Below are 21,817 nucleotides of genomic sequence, written 5' to 3' on the forward strand. Positions count from 1 at the left end.
AAAATAATTTTGATGCTAAAAATAAAATCATATCAAATGTAAAAGAACCTGAAAAAGAAGGCGATGTGGTTACCAAAAAACATCTTGATTATTATTGTATACTGTGGGATAAAATTAATAGAAGTTATTATGCTCACAACGAAAGAATATCGAGTGTAAAATGGCCCATAAATGATACTGACGTTGCTAATAAATACTACGTTGATAATAAAACTTTTTGCGCTACCACAGATAGACTTGTTCAGTTTACAGGTGTGGGTTACAAGACTTTTGAATTCAACGAAACTACTTCAAAACTTTTAGATTCAAACTTAAAATTATCACAAAACATGTATATGAAAATTACAATTTTTTTAGCCTGTGACAAAATGAATGAAAAGCCAAAAATACGTTTAGAAAAAGTGAAAGAAGTACTTCTTGATAAAGAGATAAATGTTAATGAAGATTCAATAACTATGTTTGCGTATGGAAAGTTAAATGAAGTTTTAACATTATCAGTGCTAACAGGAGGAGGTTGTAAATTAAAGCCTTATTTACATATTGAAAAGATAAATTTTTCTTCTTAATAAATGGCCAATGAAATTAATTGGAACGACTTTTCTAGAAAGAAACTTTCAGAAGATGTAATTATAAGTTTAGCAGATTATTTAAAATGGGAATATGTGTTTCAATTTTCTGAATTATCTGAAGTTTTAATCGAACGATATGTACAGCCAAATGATTGGTATATTATTTCTCAATATCAAAAACTCAATGAACCTTTTATTGAAAAACATGCCTCTGATGTAGATTGGGAAAAAATATGTAGATACCAAACCTTATCTATCCGTTTTATTGAGAGACATTTAGATAAAGTGACTTGGTATGAAATATCAAGATTCCAAAAATTGGATTTAAGATTTATAGAAAATTATAATGACCGTTTAAATATGAATGTTGTATCTAGATATCAAAAATTATCAATGGACCTTATAAGAAAATTTCAAGATTATGTAAATTGGGATTATATTATACAATATCAAGATATTGATAAAGACTTTGTAATAGAATTTGTTTCTAAAATAGATTTCTGTCTTTTAATAAAAAATAAAAGTAATATATTACCAGAAGAATTTTATAATTCAAACAAAGAAAAGATAGTTTGTATACTTCTTGCGGAAATTTGTCATAATACACGAGTACCGCTATATGAACCATTAAAAGAATAAATTATTTAAAAAAAATTATTTTTATTTTAATAATAGTTTTTACTCGTAGTAGATTATTTTTTACTCGTAGTAGATTATTTTTTACTCGCAGTAGATTATTTTTTAATTAATAAATGTATTCTAAAATTGTAATTAAAGACTATAATGAACCAGATGAATTTAAAGATCCAAATCAACATCCTCTATTGCCTATACATCCCTTTAGATTAATCATAAATGGTTCTTCCAACAGTGGAAAATCAAACTTATTAATCAATTTAATTTATGACTATTTACACTTTGATAGACTTTACATGTGTACAAAAGACATATTTGAATCTAAGTATGAAAAATTACAAGAAAAATACATTCAATTTACAGATGTAGAATTAGAAGATATTCAAAAATGTAAAGGCTTAAAGAATAAAAAAGAAGTTTTGAAAGAATATAAAAAATTTAAAAAAGATCAAGTTTTGTTTTCTTCCAAACTAGATGATTTTATTACCGTAGATGACTTGGATCCTTCCTATATGAATTTAGTTGTATTTGATGATTGTATATGTGAAAAAGATCAACAATCTATAGAAGAATTTTTTATACGAGGAAGAAAGAAAAATACATCCCTTATCTATATAAGTCAGTACTATTATAAAATACCTATAACCATCAGAAGTAACAGCAATTATTTTATATTTTTCGATATGAAACAAAAAGAAATTAAACAAATAATACGAGAAATCGATGGTCAATTAACAAAAGAAGAATTTAATAAAATGTATAAGAACTGTATCAAAAAACCATATGATTTTTTAGTTTTAGATTTAGTCAATCCTAATATGAGGTACCGAAATAAAGAATTTCTGTATATATAAATGGAAGAATATTTGGAGAAAAGAATTTTTATTCACAGAAAAAGTTATAATTACTATCAAAAGATTAGTATCGCACTATCTATGAGTAAGTTTTTATTTAGCGCATCTGGCTTATCTGGTTTTATTTTAATCCCTTTATCAGCTTTGAGTTTAGGAGCTGGCGTTATTGAAGTGGTTGACAGATCTTTAAATATATCCGAAAGAAAAGAAGAGTATAAATATACTTACAAATTTTATAAACAACTACTGAATTTGTTTAAAGCTAATACATTAACTGAAGAAGAAATTCATAAAAAAGAGGCTGATTTTATTCAAAGTTTGAAATATTTTCCTTTAGAGAAATACGTTAAAAAAACTCAATTGAATGGCTACAAATACATATAATTTTTTATTACCTATAAATGACGTGTAAAAGTAATATATTCAAAGTTGGAAAATTAAGTAAAGACGGAAAGTTCAAATTTTGTTGTAAAGAATGTGGTCAAAAAGGATCTGGCTTTATCAATTCAACAATTAATAATTTGCCCTTTGAAATGCATTTACCAGGACATCAATTTACAGGACCTGGAACACAATTATTACATGGAAAGAAAAGATTAAACGATGATTTAACATATAAAGAATGGAGTAAGCCCATTAACAGAGTAGATGAAATAGCATATAAACATGATGTTTGTTACCTTAAAAATAAAGATACTAAAACTAGAAATGATGTATGTGATAAAAATATGATAGAAGAGTTAAATACAATTTCAAATCCTACAATCAGGGAAAGAATAGAAAGAGGAATTGTTAAACCTATTATCAAAGCCAAAAGAACATTCGGTATGGGTATGATTTATTGTTTAAAATGTAAAAATTTTACTAATACTAAAGATGTTTATGAAGAAACTTCTAAAAATGGAAGATTGACGAGGAAAGGTATATGTGAAGTTTGTGGATCTAAAAAAAGTACTTTTTTAAAGAAAACGGGGTCATAAAAACAGTTTATTATGATCCCGAAAAAGGTTATTGTGGTATCAATGAATTAAAAAGAAAAACAGGTTTATCTCAAAAACAAATTACAGATTTTTTACATGAACAAGATGTTTATACTAGACATAAACCAATTATTCGTAAATTTAGAAGAAGGAGATGTTACGTTTCACATATTGATGATCAATGGCAAGCCGATTTATTATTTATAAAACCATTTAGTAAATATAATAGTGGAGTTAATTATATTTTAACAGTTATTGATATGTTTAGTAAATATGCTTGGGTTATTCCAATAAAAAGAAAAACAGGCGAAGAAGTATCAAATGCTTTCAAGTTAATATTTAAAGAACGAATTCCAGAGAAACTACAAACGGATAAAGGTACGGAATTTATAAATAAAGATACTCAAAAATTATTCAAAGATAATAATATTCATTGGTTTACTACTGAAAATGTTGAAATAAAATGTTCTATTGTTGAAAGATTTAATCGAACAATTAATGGAAAAATAAGAAAATATATGGCAGCAAATAATACAAATAAATACTTAGAAGTACTAGATAAATTAGTTTATAATTATAATAATTCTTATCATCGATCTATTAAAATGACACCCTCACAAGCCAGTCGGACAGAAAATGAAAGTATCGTATACAATAATTTATTTTCTAAAAAAGAAATAAAGAAACCAAAGTTTAAAATAGGCGATAAAGTTAGAATTTCAAAATATAAAGAAACATTTACCAGAGGTTATCATCCTACATTTACAGAAGAAATTTTTATAATATCTGAAATATTGAAAACAGATCCTATAACTTATAGAGTGAAAGATTTAAATGGTGAAGAAATTAAAGGAACTTATTATGAAAAAGAATTAGTAAAATATAATAAGAAAAATGAAACATATAAGATTGAAAAAATAATAAGAAAGAAAGGAAATAAATTATTAGTGAAATGGGTTGGTTACCCTGAAGAATTTAATAGTTGGATAGATGAAAAAAATATTATTCTAATTTAGGAATCAATTGAATTATATCATTTTTAAATCTTTCCATATCATAATCTTTTAATTTTAAATGATTAAATTTAGTTTCTATATAAGAAATATTTTCCTTTATTCTGTTAAATAAATTAATAGCATTCGGATTATACTGAATTTCATGAGCTATTTTTAAATTAGGATATCTAAGTTTTAAATCTCGTATAGTTTTATTATATAAACCTCTTTGACATCTAATAACATAATAATGATAATCAGAATCATTTTTATTCTTTTCTATTATTGTAAACATGTTTAATTTTCTAGGTTGAGATGTTTTTGGTGTTACGTCTTCTTTATATTTTTCATTTTTTATTTTTAAGTCATTCATTTTAATTTTTATTATATCTAATTTCTTTTGAAGTTTATCATTATCATTTTTATATTTTTCATTAAATTTATTAGCATAATAATTAATTACAACATCGTTTACTTTTTTAGAAAATTCAGGTGAAATCCAACATTGTAATTAAATCCTTAGAAATCCCATTATATTTTAATTCTTCTACCTTTAATTTCATAGTCTCTAGAGGGCCCGAATTCGGGCCTTCTAGGATTTTAGCTAAATATAAAATTAACTCTTTAGATTCTTTATTTTCTAACCACTTTTTAAATCTTTTACCTCCTGATTTACATAACTTAGAAGCATTGAAATATCCAGTATTTTTATCTATTATTAATTTAAAATCTCCAAACAATCCATAATAATAACTATCTTTAATTTGCTCATAACAAACATTTTTATAAATGCTTTTATTTCAAATCAGTCGAGCAACAAATGATTCATCGAAATGACGTCGTTTCCTTCTAGAAGTTTCTACACGTTTCGAAATCATTTTACTTCCGTGTTTCGTTCATTTGAGTTCAAATCGTCGAAGGAGTAGGTTATTATATTTAAGATTTAAGCTAAGTAGATTATTCTTTTCTTTTTTTTGTATTTTCAAAGTATTTTTTCCTGCACGTTTTTTTAATTCTTATTGTATTTTATTATTCTGAAAATGAATTACTTATAGTTTTATTAAACGAATTACTTAAATATTTCTTATTTGAAATTTTCTTATACTAATTATTCTTATTTTAAATTTTCTTATTTAACGTAAAGTTTCTGACTTATTTAAAATAAAAAATTATATTATTATTATTATTATTTATTTATTATTATTATTTTATTTATTATTATTATTTTAGACTTTACTTTATTTATTATTATTATTTTAGATAACTAAAAATAATAAGACTTTATTTTCTAAGTTTATTAATTTAAAGATTCGATCTGTTGAATTAACTTTGTAAAATTCCTTTAGTCTTAATTGTTTTAAAAAAGATTCGGAAAAGCTGATGTCTTGCGAAAGAGAGCCATCTAGATGGCTGTAATGATTGCGTAATAAGGTCTGTGACGTAAGAGAGCCATCTAGATGGCTGTAATGATTGCTTAATAAGATCTGTGACGTAAGAGAGCTTGGCTCTCATAGGAATTGTGCAATAAAAGCCATCTCGGTGGCTGTGATTGCGCAATAGAAAAGAAAGAACACATATTTAAATATTTTTTTAAATAAATGGAAAATGTTTATACAGAGATATTTAAACAAATTAAGAATAAAAAAATAAGTTACGATTCAGAAGAAGATGAATATTTTTATGACACGAAAGATTTTGATATTTTTTTAAAACAGAGATACAATTCGAGAATTAGTTTTTTTAAAAAGTTAAAAAGAAAATTGAACTTGGTTTTTACGGTTGAAGCAGATGAAATGTTTTTAAAATTTTTAGATTATATGTATTTTAAAAAGAGTTTAAATTATAAATATTTTATGAAAAAGATATGTGAATATTATAATATTTCTAACAATATTAAGTTAGGTAGTCCTAAAAAACAAAACATTTATGATGAAATTTGGAATTCGTTTCTTAAAGAGACAGAAAAGTATTTATAAAAACTCCATTTAATAAATGGAAGATAAATTTTGTTGCGATTGTAAGACTTTGAAATCAGCTGACGAATTTTACAAATATAAAAAATATTTATTTAAAAGATGTATAGATTGTGATCTTAAAAGAAAATATATATATTATGAATGCGATTGTGGCAAAAATTATACTTATTCACATAAACAAAGACATTTTAGAAGTAATTTTCATATAAAACGTATGAACTCCTTTTTATAAAAGTATTTATAAATTTTCTTCCTTATAAATGAGTAACATGACAAAGGAGTTCAAACACTTGAGTAATGTACTCTCAACTTTCAGTATTAAAAAACTAAGAGAATTGATAACTAAACTTAAAATTCCTGTCCTGACTGATAAGAGATTAAAATCAAATATTATTGAATCAGTAGTTTCTTATATCAAAAGTACAGGAAATTATAAATCTGTTTTATCAGATTATTTAGGATTGGATGTTTCTTATTATATGGAAAACAAAACTAAACTATTTAATAAATATCCTAAGTATAGAAATGAATTAAAAAAAGTTTTTGATTCTTATAATTTAAAATATAAAGATGGTAAATTTATACCTAAAGAAGAAAAAAATATAATAACTGAAACTAATTTAAATGCTTTGTATAGGCCTCAAAAAATAAAAGATAAGGTAAAAGTAGAGGTAAATCTTAAAAATTTCTTTAAACCAGATTATAAAATTATTGAATTCAGAGGTCAATATATTGAAAAATATAAAGTTTATAGAAAACAATATAGAGTGGCAGGATCTAAAATTTTACCTGAACAATATTATAATATTTTAAGAAATATATTTAAAAGGGCTATTGGAAATATTACAGGAAAAGTAGATGTAATTATACATAATCCTAAATTAAATGTACCTTTTCATGATAAAATGATGTCAACTAAAACTGCTTTTAATGAATACATTGATAAATTATCCAACCAAATTGAATATAAAGAACTCGATATAACAGAGTGTATATTTGATTTTAATGTCATCGAATTACCTCATGGTGGTAGACACAAGGCTTTAAAAATGTATTCTGAAACAGATCCAGCAAAAAAGAAAAGTATTTGTCAAATAAAAAATGATGATAATATATGTTTGGCTAGATCAATTGTAACAGCTTTAGCTATCCAAAATCCTGAACTGTTAAGTGATAAATTATGTACTGAAAAATTATCAAGTAATGAAATAATTTATATTAAAAAAGGTCGTGTTTTACAAAAAACATTAGCTATAAAATTACATGATGTATGTAAAATTCCTTTAGAAGTGTGTAGTTTAGAAGAAGTTAAAATATTTGAAAAATGTTTAGACATTCAGATCAATATAGTTTGTAGAGAAAATGGTAATGAAATTATATATAATGGTGATTATAAATCAACATGTATTTTTATATATAAGAATAGAAATCATTTCGATGTCATTACATCAATGACAGGATTTTTAGGTAAGAATAATTATTGTAATTATTGTAAAGTGGGTTATAAACGTTCAAATCAACATAAATGCCCTTTAAAATGTGATAGGTGTTTTGTTGAAGAATCTAATTGTGAAGGAGAGGAAATATTTTGTAAAAAATGTAATCGGAAATTCTTAGGAGAAAATTGTTTTGATAATCATAACAAGAAAAATTCAGAAGGTTTTACTGTTTGCAAATTACTATGGAAATGTCTAAAATGTAAAAGAAATATTAATAGAAATGAAAGGAAAACAGAAGAACATATATGTGGTGAATATCGTTGTAATAATTGTTGGAAATGGGTTATGAAAGGTCATGAGTGTTTCATGAAATATGAAAACAGTAAAGGAGGTGTATGTGAAGATAATTGTGTAAAAAATAAATGTAATAAAATAGATTGGTGTAAGAAATGTAAAACAGGAAAATACTTATTTTTTGATGTTGAAACCAAGCAAGATACAGGAATTCATGAAGTGAATCTAGTTATATGTCATGATTTTCATGGAAACGAAACAGAATTTAAAAATGAAAACGATTTTTGTGAATGGTTATTTTGCGAGGAACACGAAGGATATACAGTTATAGCTCATTATGGAAAAGGATTTGATTTTCAATTTTTAGCTAAATATTGTTTCAAAAAGCATATTAAAGTATTTACAATTTACCAAGGAAATAAACTAACATATATGAATGCTGATGGTTACTATATAAGATTTATTGATTCTATTAATTTTACAATGTGTGCACTTAAAAAATTTCCTAAAACATTTGGTTTAAATGAACTGGCCAAGGGTTATTTTCCTCATTTATTCAACAAACAAAAGAATCAAAATTATATTGGCAAATATCCAGATAAATATTACTATGGATATAATCATATGGTTGATGAAGACAGGAAAAAATTTGATAAATGGTATGATTCCATTAAACATGAAACTTTTGATTTCCAAAAGGAATTTATAAAATACTGTAGATCTGATGTAGATATTTTAAGAAAAGGTTGTTTAGAATTAAGAAGATTATTCTTAGTAACTGTGAATATAGATCCGTTTAAATATGTAACTTTAGCTGGTCTATGTATGGCCATTTACAGAGATAAATTCTTGAAAGAAAACACAATAGCTATTGATGAAATTGTCATTCAAAAAGATCAGTACAGTAAAAAATCAATAGCTTGGTTAGATTACATATCAAAAAAGGAAAATATTAATATACGCCATGCTTTGAATGGAGGAGAGAAAAAATTACAATTAGGTGAAAAATGTTATAAGGTAGATGGATTTTATAAAAATACAGTATTTCAATTTAATGGATGTTTCTGGCATGGATGTACCAAATGTTTCACTAGAACAAAAGTAAACACGGTTAATCAATTGCTCATGGAAGATTTATATAAACGAACTAAGAAGATCAATAAAAATATAATTGAAGCAGGTTATGAATTGGTAAATATCTGGGAGTGTGATTTTGATAATAATAAGGATATGAAACAATACATGAAAAAAGAATGGAAGAGAGATTTTATAGAACCTTTAAATCCTAGAGATGCTTTTTATGGTGGAAGATGTGAACCTACCAAATTAAAATATGAAATGAAAAGTAATGAAAAAGGTAGATATATTGACGTATGTTCTTTATATCCTACTGTAAATTATTTTGATAACTATCCAGAAGGTCATCCAATCAAAATATTTAATCCTAAAAAATACGATGAAAATTGGTATGGATTAATAAAATGTAAAGTACTTCCACCTAGAAAATTATATCATCCAGTATTACCTTATAAAGAAGAAAAATTAATATTTTCATTATGCAGAACTTGTTCTGAAACAATAAAATGTAATCATTTCAAAACCACTTTAGAAAAGAAAAAATGTAAGCAGTGTTATGAGATAAGAAATTCTGAGTGTAAACACACTGATAACGAAAGATGTCTAATAGGAACGTGGACTACCGATGAGATCAGATTAGCTGTTAAAAAAGGATATAAAATATTGAATATATATGAGGTTTGGCATTTTGAAAATAAAACAAATGAATTGTTTAAAGAATATGTTAAAACGTTTTTAAAGATTAAACTAGAAACATGCGATAAATGGAAAAACAATTTTAAAAATGAAGAAGAATACAGACAAATAGTTAAAGAAAAGTTAGATATAGAATTAGATAAAATTGAAGAAAATCCAGGTTTGAGATTCATAGCTAAAATATGTTTAAATTCTTTATGGGGTAAATTTGGTCAGAGAAATAACATGAAACAAACTGAATATGTGATGGAAATTGAAGATTTTTATAGAATTATTCTAAATGATACTATTAAAGATTTGAATATGAATTTTTTGAATGACGATTGTGTGGAAATGAGTTATAAAATGAAAGATATATTTGAAAAAAATAACTTCAATACTAATATATATATAGCTGCTTTTACAACTAGTTCTGCCAGAATTAGATTATATGAAATGTTAGATAAATTAGGAGATAAAGTACTTTATTATGATACAGATAGTGTAGTATATATAGACGACGGAACCAATAAAATTGAAACGGGATGCATGTTAGGAGAATGGACTGATGAATTGGGAAATGATAAATATATTACATCTTGGATAGCTGGAGCCTCTAAAGATTATGGGTATAAATTAAATGATAAATCTGTATATGGAAAAGTAAAAGGATTTAAAATGTCTTATCAGAGTGAAACCATATTAGACTTTGATAATAGGGCTAAAATAATAACAGGTGAAACAGATTATTTGGATGTAGAAATCAATCAGTTTAAAATCGAAAAAGATAGAAATATTTCAAGTATTAAAACAAATAAACGTTATACCTTTGGATACGATAAACGTAGACTTTTAGATAATTATGATACTGTACCTTTTGGCTTTTAAAAAAATGTTCTTAAATAAATGGATAAGATTACAGTCAGGGATTTATTTTTCCCAGTCGTAAGATTGTAAGAGAGATAGCATGTAAAATAAAAAACGATATTTTCAATACGGTTTTAATAAAATAAAAATTATTAATATAAAAATAAGAATTTTTAAATATACTGATATTTCGTATAAAAATGTAAAATATAGGTCTATTTTAAATTTTTTTAATATAAAAAATAGGAAATTAGTAGTAGTATATAGGGAAGGGCAAAAGTGTCCTCTAGCCCCCCCCATATACTACTATTAAATAATTTATTATCATATCATTATATCATATCATTATATCATATCATTATATCATATCATTGTATCATATCATTATATCATATCATTATATCATATCATTATATCATATCATTATATCATATTAATAATTAAATAATTTATTCACATCCTTTAATTATTATTGATTATCGAAAGAAGAGAAGACAACTTGCTCCACTTTAAAAAAGATTATTTTCTTGTTGTAACGAAATTTAAATTACCTTTTAGTTCATTTTCCAGTTTAAGTAATTTCCCCACCACTACGTATTAAAAATTCAAGGTATCAATTAAAATACAACTTTTCTGTTGCTCTAAAACCCCAACCTGGGAGGCTCTAAAAAACAACCGAAGAAAAAGACTCAGAATTTTTGAGCGCAAAATACTTAGACGAATAACCGGAGCACCCTTAGTAAAGCCTTTTCAGTTATAGCTAGTTTTTCGGAGGAGTTTACTTATTCTTTTCTTAGACTATTCAACAATATCTTCTCTATCTTGGAAAAGAAGCAGTTTTATATGTATGCTAAAACTATAAAAAAATCTTGATAGTTACAGATATTTTATTTTTTTCGAAAAAAATGCTAAAATGAAACGTCTTTCGTACCAGTTTTTTCTCTTTTCCGTCTTGCTATATAAGGACTTTCAGCCATGGTTCGAAACAATACTTTACCTAAAAATCGATAAACTTGACCAATATTTATTTTAATTAAACGTTTCCTTTTTTTAAAGGCGCCAAAGACTGTAGCACCTGCGACTTCAACAAACTATTAGATTTGGACATTACAGAAAATAATGCAAATTTCAGTCCGATAACCGCATTCTTTCTCAGTGATTGCGTATTATCAAAATATTACAACCCATACTTTTAATATTATCACCCTTACCACGGTTAAACTATGCACTCTGCACCTGAGAAGCTAAGATACAGGAGGCGAGAGAGTGCATAAGGAGTCTTCCCCACTTGTAAAATAATAGCAAATATTTTTCTCATTTTTATTTTTAATATTATTCTAATTTTTTATGTATCCCAATGCGATTTAACATGTATATACTTGTCCCAGTTTTTATTTTGATTGTAAAATGTTTCCAATTGAGACATAACTTTAGTTAACACCCGCACCACCCTTCCCATCATCCTTTTCAATGTAACTAGATGAAGGTGCAGATATCCTCTAGGATAGGCACTCTGATAAAACTGTATCAGTCAGTCAGTGTTGGTATAAAACTGACAGTTCTCGACGCTGTCAGCTAAAATTTGTTCTCGTGATGTTAATGTTATAATGTATTATTTTTTATTTATTTAAACTTATTTTCCCCAACACTGCATATAAATGGTTCAAAAGTTCATATGCAACACTGTATTACTCATGATGTGTCCTGGGGAGGCTTTTTAAAATGTTGGCAAAATTACCGCAAAATCTGAAAACTATGGTTTTAAAATCTCTACAACTTAATAAAATATATTACAAAAAGCATAGTAGTTGGCAGGCCTGCTGTTATATGGCACGTATGCAGTAATCTTGTTCTGACAATTTTAAGAAGCGAGCGTAGCTGTCTTTGTTCTACAAGTTTTTCTGCTTAATTTATTAAGCCTTTTGCAGAAAGTAGAGCAGCTGCTTCCTTCCAACCGTTTTTTTTTTGGAGACTAGAGAAGCAGGCCTAATATCAAGGCGAGGGAGTAGATGCGCAATAACGACCAATGAAGACCGTTATTTAGTACTAACGGCTCGGGGACACTAAAATATGAATGCCACTCTTCTGCAATAATACCTTCACTCGGCTAGTGGCCTCACAGTTTCGACACAAACTGTCAGAAACCACTTTCACAAATAACAACTCGTGAGATCACTGGGAGACTAAATTTATCGAATTGAATCGTTTATGATTATTTGAAAAACCTAAGGTTTAATCGACTTATGAGTTCGACCTATGTGCTTACAGAAAGAAATATGCATCGTTGCGTAGACGTCTGTTCATTGCTTCTCAAGCGTCAAGAAAACTATCCATTTTTGAAACCAATCAATGCTGGTACTAAAGAGAGGTTTCATATGTTCTGGTCTCTACAAAAATTTTCAGACGGTAAAAACTTTGCGTCCACTTAGAAGGTCAAATGTCCCCTGGGGCTCAGTGTTTTGACAGCAAAGAACACATATTTTATGCGTGTGAATCATGCTGCTGCCAGAAAGATGGCAAAATGTATTTAACCAGAATTGGCGACATATGATTTAATAAAATAGTTATTCAATATGAGAAAATCACCTTCATTTTCATAAAAAAAATTAAATTACTTCCCGAACAACAGAATACATTGAATACAAAATCAGAATTTCGTTTCTCTTAAAAATTGATGGAAAACGCACAATTTAATATTCGATTTGAATGTTTAGGAAATTTTTTGTTACCTTGCATTGTTAAATCAGCCACATATTCAGCTGAATCAGTTAATTCTTCAACTTCATCTACCTAAACAATCATAATTGTATTAGATAGGTTATAGATATATTAATTAAGCAGTTTAATTGAAAATTATAAATTTAAATTTATTTCAAAAATTTTAACGAGTGGTCCAGAAAATTCGCATTGGATTTCGATAGGTGAAGTTCCCAAAGATCATCCAAAAATAGCCTAGTGGTAGCTCAACTCAGCAATTTGAAGCAATTCACGGCAAATTTGCAATCAGTTCACTCTAGCTACCACTATAATATTCATCTAGCAAGTAACGAATTTCAATATATGTAGTAAGTTATAAAATTTTTGAAGAGATCAGGAAAAAATGATCCATTTTTAAAAATAAAAAAAATTATTTTATATTGTAAATTTTGCTACCACTTGAATAATTTTATTGGACGTTTGGAAGCTCCACCTATCAATACGGTTTGAACTTTTCGGATGAGCTAATATTTCGTTTGAAAATTGTTACTACCATTACATAGCATTATGAATAGATGTTTGTTACAAGAAATGGCATTATTTTTGTTACATTTTCTCCTTTATGTTAGAATTATAAACAGAAACATCTTAATTTAAATTCCTCTTAAGGGAAATAGACATTTTTGTATTGTATAGATTTTTTTTGTAACACTAACGGGTTCCACTCCACGCTAGTGAGCTTTTATAACATTACTAGCGGGCAGCCAACTCTCTAACTGCTTCCACGTTTCTTTTCAGATTGCATCACTCACACTTTTTGCCTTATTCTCAGTTACTATCCCAGATTTTATAATATTAACCTTTGCTTTCAAGTATCCTTCAACGCTTAAAAATTGACAAATGGACATATATTTACAAGAAAAAACTTTACATCTAAAATTTTCCAAAATTATATACTGTATTTAAAAATTTACAAGACATAACTCTGTGTCTGAAAATTTACATGATAAAACTCTGTACCTAAATATTTACAAGATGAAACTCTGTGCCTGAAACTTTACATGATAAATCTCTGTCTATTACGGCATAAAATTACGCTACTGCATGTCCATGGTTCAATTCTTGGACCGGACAAGGTTGATAAAATGAGTACCAAAAAAACTGGGTAGGGCATAGTTGGCCTTGGGCATTGATTTTAGTTTAATTTAGTTGAGCTTAAAAAAAACAAGAATTATAATCGCATAAGGAAGTTAAATTTTTTATATCCACTAATAAAACTAAAGCAAAGTGTTTTTTTTTCCTTCCGAGCAGCAAAATTTAAAAGAAAAAAATTCATGTGCTTTACTGGTCTCGTTGATATATATTCTAATTTAATATTTTATCTTATTAATTTTTAATACCTAATTTAATAATTATAGAGATAAAATCTTTGTTATTTTGAAATATTAAAAGAATTAAAAAACTCCCGTATTGGTTATTAAAAATCATACTACTATATACATTGGTTTTAAAAAATCATTAGTTATCAGAAAAAGGACTACTAAGTCTAACGAATAATTATTTTAATTAATTACATTAAAAATTGGAGATATTGATAATTTTTTCTAAAAACTAACTATATCGATTATTTATTAAAATATTTAATCGATTAATTTATACCAAGTTTTGATAAATTATAACGATTACTCGATTCGATTGATAGAAAATACCGATTAATTCTATATTGAAATAATCGCAGTCACTGCTTTTTGTCACTGATACTTTTGAATCAATCCCAGTGGCAGAAGTAACAGTGACTAAGAAGTAAGAGTTTTGCCCATTTCTAGTGACTAGTAAAATTAGAAATTCTATTACAGTAGATTAAAATTGGGATTGTTGTTTTTCAATTTACTATTGTAAGTTAGTGCATGGAATGTTTTTGCTTCAAATATGAAGAATTTGAAATATATGTCACGGCGGTAGTTACGATTGAATAATTAAAGCGATAAGGAATAAACAAAAAGGAATTGAGTCTCTACCACTGCCTACATTTTTAATCGCCTGTGGCATCCCTGATTGCGGAAAAATACTGACAATTAGCATCAACAAAAAAGTATACTTACACCTTTTGGAAAACCACGAATTATTTCTGGAAATTTGTATTGATCCAAAACTGAGAAAAGTTTCTTACGTTGATTCGCTCTGGAAAAATCGTTCAAGAATATAGTGAAATATTTCACAATAATAATTATACATTTTATTTATTAAAACATTCCCTAATAAATAGATTCCCTATAGCTTAGTTAGGAGACTGGTCCAAATTTTGAACCCCTTAATGTTGATTTCACTTTTCGCATATTTCACCAAATGTCGAAAACATTTTAAGCGAGTTAAGAAATTTTTAAACACATTTATGAAATTTGTTTATCTAAAGATAATTCCATGCAAAATAAAACTTTTAGTAGGATAAACTAACCAGTGAAGGAACACTTAACACGTTCACGCAAGGGTGACCCACCCGTGGGTCACGCTAGATTGTCTCATCTTGGCAGCGCACCGGAGTAAAAACTGGTAACAATAAATTTCATTTTTTAGTTTTTTTCTGGGAATAAATCCATAACTACCAACTGTTTTTATCGGATGCAATTTTTATATTGAATTGCTTCTTCGCCGTGATAAAATTATCATACAACTCTACTCAAGGAGATCTCCTCATTCCAAAGATGATTCTCACTTCAAAACTAAAGATTTATTTCTTTAAGGACTTGATTTGTTGTTATAACATATTACAACTTCAAAGATATTTAGGGCCTCCTAGAATACGACAAAACAGAATAAATGAATCGGTTAGTGGCGCTTCGCGCTGTACGCCGAGATAACCCCAATATCCAGCATCCAGCCGTGATAAATTTCCTTACAGTGAATTGTTATTGTTGAGAAAAGATTAACTCTTCCCGAATACTATCTAATATTGAAATAGTTCTTCTACCAGTATCTTCACTTTTCTCGGCGTGAACGTATTAAGCTTAGCTTGTCTTTAAAAAAATCATAAAAATTTCCAAATTTGTAATTTTAGCTAAATGACTATTCCACATATTTGTTATTGAATGCAAATTACGTAAAAAAAATCGATGACTTACATAATATTGTTTTAAGCTTTTGGTGGTAGTAAATATTAAGATAACCAAGTGAAGAAACAGTTCTTACCAGTGAATAAACACTAAATTTTCCAGTGAATGAATTTTGAGAATGTTTGATGCTCGTTAGGATTCCATAGGCCACACAAATGACTAAAAGCAAGATTTCTCTTGGAATTATATCATATGACTACAGTTAAAGAGGAAAATTTTACTTTTTTTTTCAGTCATGGAATGGAAAGTAAAATATGGTTAAATACATAATTTTAAAAAAAAATTGTTTTTAATTTTTTTTCTCACAGTTTAATAGTCCGTTCTAAATCATGAATGTTTATCATTGCATAATCCGATATGTTTTTATTATTATTATTATATCACTTGTTTGTTTCCTCTTTTCCCCCATATTTTTGTAAGATTTTTTTCATCTATTTAAGTATTTTTTTTTCTTTTCGTCATACTTTCCACTTTAACTTTTTTTTCAGCTCTTTCAGTCTCTTTACATTTTTGCTCTTTTTCTGAACTTTATGCAAAAAGTAATTTATTTCTTTTTCTTTTGATTTGACCGTCCTCCTTTTTTCAAATTTTTGCGCAACGTAAATGTATCTTCGAAATTTCTTTTGATTTTCCAGTACCATTTCTAGATTTCTTCAGTGGATAATAAATGAGAAAAAGGAGTTTCAAAATTTGAATAAAATCCATCTCCCATTGACTTATATTTAGTGGGTCCTCAAAGTCTTATTTAAAAATGTATCTAAAATTCTCTCGACATATTGTTTTACAATTCTTTTGTTTTCGAGATCTGAAGGAGATTTGCATGAATTAGGTAGAAAACTGAACCAGAGAATTTGTTTTGATGAATAAAACTTGCTCAGTCTCAAATTGATATGAGATTTATACCTATCCAGAAGAAGCAAAATAGGAAATTTGATAGCATTTTCAATTAGCCATGGGTAAAAACATTTGCAATATATGTGCAAAATGTTGCTGTGGTCATCGATTCATTTCATGAATAGCTTTTTTCAATTAAATATATTGCAATAACTGATTCTGTAATACCTCAAAGAATTCTTCAGTAAGGAAAAACTACCAATGGAGGTACTTTTTTCCATGAGCTAAAATGTTGGCTAAAACTGCTGTTCCTTCTTTTTCTTACCTAGGTACTAAAGAATATAAATCCTTATAATTTTTAGGGCCAAACATTTTTCCCGTTTAAGTGCAGAATTCAACTCCCGCTTCGTTCGCATTGCAAATGCTATCACTTTCTAAAAGGATGCCAGGGCTACTTCCCTCCTAAAGATTCCTCTAAAGTTCTTCAAACCAGTCTTAGAGTATTATTCTCTCTAAGGGAAGCTTGGCCTTTTGAAATTATTTTTACATTGCACTGAGTTATCGGTGGATGTCGTCTTAAAAAAACTTCACCCATTTTTCACCTGGATGATTGTCTTCAAATGGATTTTTCCTACCAGTGACGTTAAGGACCGCAATAATAATTTAGCTAATTATTGGAACAAAAACTTGCAAAGTGTTCTATTAAAGCTTTTATTATTATATTTATTTAGTTTTCGATCAGTAAACATAGTTTATTAAGGTGTCTAACATATGGTGTAACTAACAACTACATTTATAAAGAAAAATAATAAATGGATTATAGTTATAATTCTTCAAATAAATTTAGCAATTAAATTAGCATTCTGAAATTAAATTGTTTTAGGAACCATTCATACAACATTTAACTGAATTTTAGGTGCCCTCCATTATCTCAGAACTACGAATTATCCATGTAAAATCATATTTCACACATACTGTTCATTCACTGGGAAATCTATTCCCAGTGAAGGAACATACCTGTTCCTTCACTGGTTAGAATTTGTTTTTTGTATTTTTAACGTAATTTTGATGCATAATATGACTAAAGGTACAAAAAAAGTAAAATTTTTCTTTTATTTTCATTAACTTGGAAAAATCCCAGTAAGGGAACAGTTTGTTCATTCATTGATTTTTCATCGTTTGGTTATCCAGTTAACAAACACCCCCTAATCTCAACACTTGCTTATGTTATGATGCTTGCAATAAATAAAACGTAACTTCAATAATCATATTCTGAATTCTCTTTTTAACAATGAGAAAAAAATCATTATTATATGCAATTAATTGTACCTTAAGCGGATAACTACAAACACGGACCTTATAATTTTGTCTAAGAAACAAGGTGTTGAACAGATACTAGCAAATTCAAAAATTTTTCTAGGGAAGACTCTATGACCAGATAACCCAATGCATTGTTAGATGACTTCCTATTGCTAGGTTGTAAGCTACTGTTGAAAAATCAATTGAAGTAAAAACGTTTAAAATCTTATTTTTAAAAAATAATCAAGAAGTGTTCCTTCACTGGGTGGTGATCCTTCAATGGTTGGTTTACCTTAAATATTCATTATTTTTTATTATTTTTAATTAGTTTATTTAATATTACTAAAAAAAGTTTGATTGTAAGATATAAAAATTTAACATACTTTTAAACTATGTAATTTCGTATAGATTCAAAATTTGAGTTAAATCGGTCGAATAGTTCCTGAGAAACTGAATTTTAACAGTACGACTTTTTCAAAATTCAATTTCTCAGAAATTATTTGACCGATTTTCACTCATATTTTGTATATTTCCATTTAAAATTGCATTCTTCAAATTGATGCAAAAATTTGTGTACTTACGACTATTAACAAATAATATAAAAAAAATTATAAATATATACTAAAAGTTATATTTTGTATAGAATTATCTCTGAACGAATTTTATAATTGCTTGCAAAGATGTTTTAATTCGCTTAAAATTTTTTCGAGATATGGCGAAATATGTAAAAAGTGAAATTAATATTAAGGGGTCCAAACTTTTGACCGCTTTCCTGATCAAACTATTTGGATCATTTTTTCCAGATTGCGGCTACAGCCTATATTTTGGGGGAAAGAAGTCTGAATTCATCGAAAAAAAGATATTTTTATTCAGGGAAAGTACATTTTTGTCTCTGATTTCGTAACTTAGAATATCGTTTGTACTAATTAATTAGCATATTTAAAATTCCCCCTCGAACCATTAAGATTGAGTCCTAGTGCTTAAATATCTACTCATTAGATCAAAAGTTAATAAGGGTGATCTATTTTTTATTTTCCGCGCTGTTTATTTGTGACTACCAATATCAAAATGTTAACCTGTTAAATCTTCCCTAATGCTAAAAGGAGACAAAAAGTATATATTAATGTATGTCTCATAATATTACAAGTCCGCACCACCGGGTGATGAGGTACTTTTAACCAGATAATGTTTCATATTAACTAACTCTACCAGATTTCCAGAAGATTTTGTTTTTAAAATAAATTTATACATTCAAAATTTATTAAACGTGATATAAAAGGGTTTTGACAACCAATACTCTTAAATAATTTTACTTTTACTGGAAAGCTCTGGCAGCATATCACCTGCCTAGACCTCAACATTTACTGAAGAAATTAAACTAATCCTAAAACAAGATCCTTAGAAAAATAGCCTGTGCCAGATGGTTCATCCGGATTACCAATGCAGACCTCAAAATACCAACTCTATCACATCACATACACATACTAAAAGAAGATTTTTTTTCGATTAAGCCATAGAATGTAAAACAGCAAATTTTAATGAACTCTTTAAATTTGAAAATTATATCAAAGATAAAAACTACTGACCAATAGCTGCACATTTCACCTCCGACACCTCATATCATAACTATCAAGACAAATAACTATATCAACCCTTCTGAAGATAACGTTTCCTCATGCTGATACAACTCTACAACTTCAAACATAATTTAGAGCAAACTGCTCATTTTATATTTTTATTCCTTTTTAGTCATTCAAGCAAAGTGCTTGAAACATTCATAAAAGTAACTCCACTGCCTGCTTACTTCAATGCTCAACCAAAATAGTGCTAAAATTACAAATGAATAGCTTCACAGCCCATATGCCTAATAAAATCAAAACACTAGGACATTCAGAGAATGTACCAGAGATGACATCTTGCCCAGCTATGTAAAAATGTATTTTCTGGTGATGACGAAATTTGTGTTATTTTAAGTTTTTCAATTTTTATTTCAATCAATTTGTCCACCACTGCATATTAGAAATTCAAAGTGTCATATGAAATGTAACCTTACAATAGTTACCTTCGTATTTGGCTACCCAAACTTTAATTTTGTCATGTATATTTCTGAGGCCACAGACGCCCAGTTCCCTTCGTGGAGACATTTTTAATGAGTAAAGTAACAGAGATACCAAATATTTGAGATTCGCCAAAATATTTAAAAAAAATGGTAGTAAATAGTAACAAATTCTGAAAATATATTAAGGGTGAATAACATATTGCATATAAATTTAATAAAACCAAGAATGTTTTTAAAACTTTTTCACTGTAATGTTACCTAGCTATAATTTTTGGATATCTTGTTTCCAACAAGTCTCTGATTTCATCCATTGTCATGAAAAAGAGAAGATCTTCATTTGGAATTCGGTCTTCCGACACCATTAACTTAGCTAAACGTCGATATCCTTTCCTCCAATTATCCATACTTTTGATCAACATTGACTGTAACACACAATTATATTTAAACATACGATATGAAGCGCTTAAAAGAGAAAAATCATAGAATGAGAGTAAAACATGCCTTGCTTGTTTCTCTTGAGCGCACTCCTTTGCGACAATTTGGAATAGCAAGTCTTAAAAGAAACCTGAAAGTTTTCCACATTCATATAATAGTTTATTAAAAAAAGTGTACATAAATATTTCTCTTGAAACAGGTTTTAAGACGTGAGATAGATTGAAAAACTTTAAATTGTGCTAACAGTAAGAAGATGAACTTAGCTCATTTGACATATTTGGAGATCTTAGTGGAGAAACCAGGTAAGTGACATTTTCAGAGAGGTTATAATCATGGTAATAAGAAAGAAAATGCGTATCTGAACTCTATTTTATAATTAATTTGTTAAAAAGTTGGGTAACAGTTCTTTGTTTTATTTTATTTGCTACAGCCGGAACGAAAATAAAAATTATGCAAGCATTCTCCAAACTGATGAGGTTTAGTTATGTTAAAGTGAAAGCAAAAATATTTCATCGATGTAGCCACTTTATTTTATTTTCACTGATTTATAAATACCTCTAAAAATGTCACTACCTGGTTCTTCAACTAAGCTCTTCTTTTGTAACCACCACTGCATGTTATTTTATAAAAAAAAAAAGTTAAATCTGTATAGCATTTTGAGCTATCAGAGTTCTAAATGTTAAAATTGTATCTTAGTAGAAATTATTTTCATCTTTTTATGTGAATTTCTTATCGCTATTACATATTTTAATGACTAATGGCGTAGCATTTAACAATCCAGAATTGACTAGATGAGCCATCTCTACAGAACAGGGAAGCTGAAGGGGAGACTGATTTCTTCTGGGGGAGGTACGTGAATTACAATAAGTTGTAAACAAAAAACCGAAAGTTAATTCAATTTTTTTAAAAAACTCCCAATGTGCTTCCCATGCTTGAATCCCAGCGATGGCTGGTCTATATGACTTCTCATGCTTACCACAGTGCAGACTTAAATTAGTCTCAGTGATAGACGGATCATGGG

At 27.6% G+C, this 21,817-nt stretch overlaps 1 protein-coding gene across 3 annotated transcripts in view; it reads right to left on the reverse strand.

Annotated features, from left to right (window-relative positions):
• The window catches only part of LOC122273530 (uncharacterized), a 96,006-nt gene that overhangs the window by 12,559 nt on the left and 61,630 nt on the right, over positions 1-21,817 (reverse strand). For 2 of the 3 annotated variants that reach the window (XM_087149832.1, XM_087149833.1), the window contains exons 33-36: positions 20,863-20,926; positions 20,620-20,783; positions 15,162-15,240; positions 13,092-13,152 (exon numbers count right to left, since the gene is read on the reverse strand). In XM_087149832.1, coding sequence (XP_087005958.1) covers positions 13,092-13,152; positions 15,162-15,240; positions 20,620-20,783; positions 20,863-20,926 — 368 coding nt within the window. Of the gene's footprint in view, positions 1-13,091; positions 13,153-15,157; positions 15,241-20,619; positions 20,784-20,862; positions 20,927-21,817 lie in introns of all 3 variants that reach the window. The other variant, XM_087149834.1, reaches the window with a different exon arrangement.

Source organism: Parasteatoda tepidariorum, chromosome 8 (genome assembly GCF_982258835.1).
Source record: "Parasteatoda tepidariorum strain Cologne lab strain chromosome 8, Ptep-v5.0, whole genome shotgun sequence".
In the NCBI taxonomy this organism is placed as follows: Eukaryota; Metazoa; Arthropoda; class Arachnida; order Araneae; family Theridiidae; genus Parasteatoda; species Parasteatoda tepidariorum.